Consider the following 6000-nt stretch of genomic DNA (forward strand, 5'->3'; position numbering starts at 1 on the left):
AATTCTTCTGTTACCTATGCATTGGTTAAACAATGTATTTAAAGGTAAAGGTAGTTTTTCCTTAACTTGGAGATAGAATTCTGAAGAAAGACCATCAGGTCCTGATTATTTATTCAACTTGAAATTTTTAATTTGGGAAGTCATCTCCTCTATAATAACTGGGCTATTAAGAAAAGCTCAGTATCCCTTAGAAATTTTTTTAAGTATGTTGGGAAAATTCTCTTTTATGGTACATTGTAGAGGCACCTCAGGAGTAGAGGTCCCCCCCCCAAATAATTCAAATTCTTGGACTGTCTCATCATTTGAGCTTGTTAGTTCCCCCATTTCCATTGACTTAACCAGTGGTATTAATTTCTTATTACATTCTTTAGCTATATAATTAGCCATCAATTTATCCGCACAAGTATCCTTCTCAAAAAATGTTTGTTTATTAAACTTAATAACGTGTTATGCCTCTTGCAATCTAGGGTACTTAACTGGGACTGATACAGATCTAGGCTTGTGTTTCTTCTCTAGTTCTTTTCTATTAACAATTAAGTTGTTATGCAATTCTCCTTTCTCTCTAGTCAGTCTAGAGATTTTAAGAATTTTTATATGAGCCTTAACGGCATCCCATACTACATCATATTTCTCACTCACAATCCAATTAAATTCAAAATATTCCCTGATCTTTTCTTTAATTTAATTTAATGCCTCTTCATTTTTTAGTATAATTGAACTAATTTCGCACTGATTATATTTTTGGAGTAAGAATTAGATCGATAGCACACCTAACAGAAGCATGTTAAAGTTTAAATTTGTTCTCAATAAAGTTGAAATGCCTTTAGTTTTAGTATCAGCGCAAGCCTCATAGATCTCATAGCCACCTACAGTTTTTAATAAGTGTTTGTGTTAGTTTTTCTAATGTGTTTCTTGGATAATATGTTTCTTGTGGTTATTTAAACCACAAGATCTGCGATTTAAACTGCAGATTTAAACCATAGTTTTGCCATTTTCCATTGATTTTGTTATTTAAACCATTTACATTTTGAGACAAGATCTTTAAAGTCATTGTTATGTTTGTCAATTAAATCGATACAACTTCTCTATTCAAAATAGAAAGTCAAATGATAATCTTTATAAATTTACTGGTTCTCTGGAAATCTTTAGTACACAGTTAATATCTCCCTCTGGTTTCTGTTCCAGCTTTTCAACCTATCTGAGTCCTTGCCCTGAATCTCAACTATGTCTGTATTAGGGGTCTTTTTGCCTCCGTGAAGTTTAGTTTGGGGTTTCTTGAGCCTCTCTATCAGTCTTCCTAGGGGTCTTCACCAAAATTGTTTTTGGATTTTCTCTCTGTTGTTTCTTCCCTCTTGAGGTTGCTTTTTGTATAAAATATTTATAAAATCTTCAGCGTCTTCATGTGATTTTATGTTAACCTACTTCCCATAATACTCAGATGTCAACCCAAATGGTATTTGGCATTGATAATCTATTTTCTCCTTAGTTAATCTTTCTGTTAGGTATAGTACATTCTTCCTCTTTTGTAATATCAAGGGTAATAATTCAGAATAACCAGGTGCGTAGCTAGCCCACCGATGCCCCAATAGCCCCGCCCCTGTCTGACGTCAGACGCAGAGGATAGCCATGCCCCCACGTCTGACGTCAGACGCGGGGGCGTGCTCTGGCTCCCGAATGGAGCCTTGAGGCTCCGTTCAGGATCGCTGCAGCAGTTTAACTGCTGAAGGGGCCGCGTGGCCCGTTCGGCAGTTAGACGAAGCCTAGTGCTGCGTTCGCAGCGCAGCCCAGGAGCGGCTCTTCCCTGCAGGGAAGAGCCGCTTCTGGGCTGCGTTGCGAACACAGCACCAGTCTTAGCTCCTGAAGGGGGCCGCATGGCCCCTTCAGGAGCTAGTTAGGCTGGCGCTGCGTTTGCAGCACCAGCCAGGAGCGATTCTTCCCTGCCTTTGCAGGGAAGAGCCGCTCCTGGCTGGCACTGTGAATGCAGCGCAAGCCTTTGTTTAGCTTCCAAAGGGGCTGCGCGGCCCCCGCTCGGGAGCTAAACTACCGCCCCCGCATCTGACGTCAGACGTGGGGGGCATGTCAGGGCCGCTCTTGCGGCTCCTGATTGGCCACCGGCCCGGGTTCTTTGAACCCGTTGGCCCAATGGTGGCTCCGCCCCTGAGAATAACCAACTTTTGTCCTAATGTTATTCCGGGCCCCACCTAGATACTCCTCATGATTGCCTCTTTGACATTATGACAGAGACAGCCCGGGCTCTTGACACGATTGCTCCTAAATGCCCCTTCTGGCTTGGTACAGCCCGTTCAGCTCCTTGGTTTTCCTCGGAGCTTAGGGTGATGAAACAACTCGGGCGACTGGCTGGAACGACGCTGGAGGAAGAGTCATGATGAATTCGACCAAACACAGGCTGGAGCCCATTTTAGGGACTACTCTGTGGTGGTGGGAGCAGCGAATAAATGCTTTTTCTCCACATCCATTGCATTTGCTAAGTGTAGACCAACAGAGCTGTTTCCTGTAGTAAAGACATTGCTCCACACACACACACACACACACGGATTATGGGGGAGTAACAATCTACAGCCTGTTGTGATCAGTTTGCATGTCACTTTGCAGATAAAGTCGCTCACATCTGTGCTGATTTGGACTCCAGAGTTTTGGCAGTTCCAGCAGAAGTGCCTCTGGTACCATCTGGTCCTATTGCGTTGGATTCTTTTCAGTTGGTGGAGCCCTCCCTTGATCCCTCCAACCCAGACAACTATAGACCTGTCTCTAACCTTCCCTTTGGGGGCAAGGTGATAGAGCATGTGGTGGCGTCCCAGCTGCAGAGGGTCTTGGATAATACGGATTATCTGGACCCTTTTCAATCTGGCTTCTGCCCTGGATATGGGACTGTGGATGACCTATGCTGGGAACAAGACAGGGGAAGTGCGACCCTGTTGGTTCTGCTGGACCTCTCAGTGGCATTCGATACCATTGACAATGGTATTGGAGGTACTGCTTGGGAGTAGCTCCAGTCCTTACTTTGTGGGGGAGGGTCTAGAAGGTAGTGCTGGGGGACTATTGCTCGGCTCTGTGGTCATTAGCCTATGGGGTCCTGCAGGATTCAGTTTTGTCCCCCATGCTGTTTAACATCGACATGAAACCGCTGGGAGAGGTCATCCGGGGACGTGGACTGAGTTTCCAGTGATATGCAGATGACACTCAACTCTATCTCTCCTTGTCACCTGATCCTAGGGAGGCAATGGATGTCCTGAATCGGGGGCTGAGGGCTGTGATGGGTTGGATGTGGGCTAATAAACTGAGACTAAATCCAGACAAGATGGAGGCAGAGGCGAATCTAGGGTTGGGCAGGTAGGGCACGTGCCTGGGGCACCACTGGGGGGGTGCCACGTAGGTGCCGCCACCTTCGGGGGCCCACCCGCTCTCCTTTGGGCGCCCCGCACTGCTCATCACTGGCGCCTCCGGGAGCCCCGCACTGCTCTCACTGCCGCCTGCCGGCGGGCGCTACCAAGGAAATGGGCATGGGGGTGCATGTGTCTTTTACCACCTCTCCCCACCCTGGGGGTGAAACCCTTTTTCATTAGACCCTTGGTTAGGGCAGTATAAAAATGTGCTAAATAAATAAATAAATATAGCAGAGTGCACAGAGGCACAACACAGCGGAATTTGGTTAGGCATGCATGTATGCTGAGAGTAAACTAACTTGGAGCCAGTTCATAGTTTCAAATCAATATAAGGAGTATTTATTATAGAACTCCATTCTAGATAGTAAAGTGAAGAGAGAGGATCTCTAATCTATCCGTCTAGCTGGATGCAGATGGATTCTGTATCTCTGCACACATGGTGCCGGGAGAGAAGAGCTTGCATGTTGCAAGGGAGAAGGAAGGGAAGAGAAGGGAAGAGGAAGAGGCAGGCAGGCAGGCAGGCAGGAAGTCCCTGAGATTAGCAATCTACATATCAAAGGGATAGTGTCAGAGCAGTAGAGAAGGGATGACCAATGTCTTGACCCTTTAGCCCTCTGACTCACTAGTCTGTCTTCCTATGTCATTGAGACAAGAGACAGCGCACATGCATAGTCCTTTACTTCCTTTACTTCCAACAAGAACAACACTGGGGCCTGGTGTTTGGCCTGGCGTTGCTTCTCAACTGCGAGGCATGCCTGCACAGTTAATAAGCTTAACTGCGCAGGCATGCCTCGCAGTTGGGAAACGACGCTGGGCCAGACAGTAGGCCCCAGCATCGCTCTGATTGCTGCTGCTGCTGGCGCTGGGGAGGGGGGTAGAAGGACACACACACACACACACACCCCGCAGCCATCCCCTTGGCCACATGGCGGGCAGCAGCAAGGGGAAAAAAATGATGATGTGGTGGGAGGAGGTGGGAGGAGGAGGGTGACAGCGGCCCCACGAGGGAGCCCAGCATCTGCGTGGGCCCTTGCAGAGGGGGTGGGCGAAAATGGCAGAGAGGGAGGGAGGGAGCCCGGCGGGGAGAGAAAGCGTTACCAGGGACAGCACAGAAACACAAACATACACACAGACACACACACACAGAGTAAATAAAAGCAGCTTCAATTTTTTTTAAAAAACCCAACTATTAATGCTGGGCGGAAGAAAGGAAGCTAAAGAAGGTGCTAGCTGAATGTTTTCCGACTGATTGGGAGAGGGTAAGAATGCGAACGTGTACCTTTAAGAGCAAGAAGAAAGCCGGAAGTAGCTCGGATGCGGCAAGAGGACGAGTCTCAAAGTTTAGTGATTTGAATCCATCGAGGGGAGTTTGGAGGGAGATTATTATGGCCTTGTTGGGCAAGGTCATTTGGATATAAAGGAGGTGTTTGTCTCTCTCTCTCTCCCTCTTAGCTCAGCCTCTTCCTCAGCCCCTCCTCTCTCCCATGCCCTGTTTATTCCTCCTTCAGGCTCAGCTTTCCTTTCCTTTTTTTCCTTCTCCCACTTTGGCTCAGCATCCATCTCGCTCCTTTCTCTTTCTATCTTCCTCCCTGATCTCTGTTTCCATCCTTCCCTGCTATGCTGCCGCATACACCCCCATCCCTGATTACCATCCAATTCCACCCCATCCCTTTTGCTTTCTGGCTTTTCCTACCAGCCTTTTGTTCACCTCCCAAAGATCTGCTGGGGAAAAAGAGAGCCCTTGAAAAGGAGAAGGAGGGAAAGAGGGAGAGTGAAAGGAAGGAGAGACAAGTAGGAGTGTTCCAACAAGTCTCCCCCCCCCATTCCAAACACCCACCTTGTTGGATGGATAGAAACTCAATGTTAATCGCAGGGCTTAGTAACTTTTCACTTCATTCCCAAACGCTCCACCCTCACACAGCTTGATCAAAATATGCTCCCCAGAAGTTGGCTGGTGGATTCAGAAGTTTGTTTTCTCCCCGAAGTGACACATTCCATTGTTCTCAGGATTTACAAAGGATACCGCAGCACCAACAGACTTTTAAAAATGTTTTGCAGGGGTGCTGCTGTTTCTATGAGATATGAGTTTGGGTGTATAGTGGAGAAACTGGGGAAAGTTCATCAAAGGCTTTTTGCTTCTGTTCCTTCCTCAGAAGGAGCCACTTAATGAACTGTAAGGGCAAGGGAGCAGATTCCGATTCCATGGAAATTGTCCAAAGATAAACTGAGGCTGCAATCCTAAATATGCTTACTAGAGAGTAAGGCTCAGTGGGACTTACTTCTGAGTAAACATACTCAGGGTTGCACTGTGAATGATTTGTGCATTTCCTCCTTTTGTGGGTAGTGCAAGTGCATAACTATTGTTTTGTGATGTTTTTGGTTCCTTCCTGTAGGATGCTTTAGAATGTTTTACCATGTGTGTGTAAAGCTCAGAAAAGTACAAAAGTGGATGTGTTTCAGTGCCAGCAGATACAAAATGAAGCATTTGCTAAATTCATTTAATGGGGTGGTGGGGATGTGTGTTAGCAATTGGTAACTTAAATGTCACACTCCTCTGTATAATGTTACAATTTCATAATGAATGTTCACTTTGAAT

General features: G+C 46.5%; 1 protein-coding gene across 2 annotated transcripts in view; it reads right to left on the reverse strand.

Moving 5' to 3' along the window:
* Positions 1-5256, reverse strand: part of LOC128351774 (phospholipid scramblase 1-like) — a 51955-nt gene extending 46699 nt beyond the window's left edge. The window contains exon 1 of one of the 2 annotated variants that reach the window (XM_053311629.1): positions 5242-5256. Coding sequence is in view for 1 of the 2 variants with exons in the window: in XM_053311628.1 (XP_053167603.1) it covers positions 4684-4812 (129 nt within the window). In the remaining variant the exon portion in view is untranslated. Of the gene's footprint in view, positions 1-4683; positions 4829-5241 lie in introns of those variants that run through there. The other variant, XM_053311628.1, reaches the window with a different exon arrangement.
* Positions 5257-6000: the final 744 nt, after the last annotated feature.

This window comes from Hemicordylus capensis, chromosome 3 (assembly GCF_027244095.1).
Source record: "Hemicordylus capensis ecotype Gifberg chromosome 3, rHemCap1.1.pri, whole genome shotgun sequence".
NCBI classification, from domain to species: Eukaryota; Metazoa; Chordata; class Lepidosauria; order Squamata; family Cordylidae; genus Hemicordylus; species Hemicordylus capensis.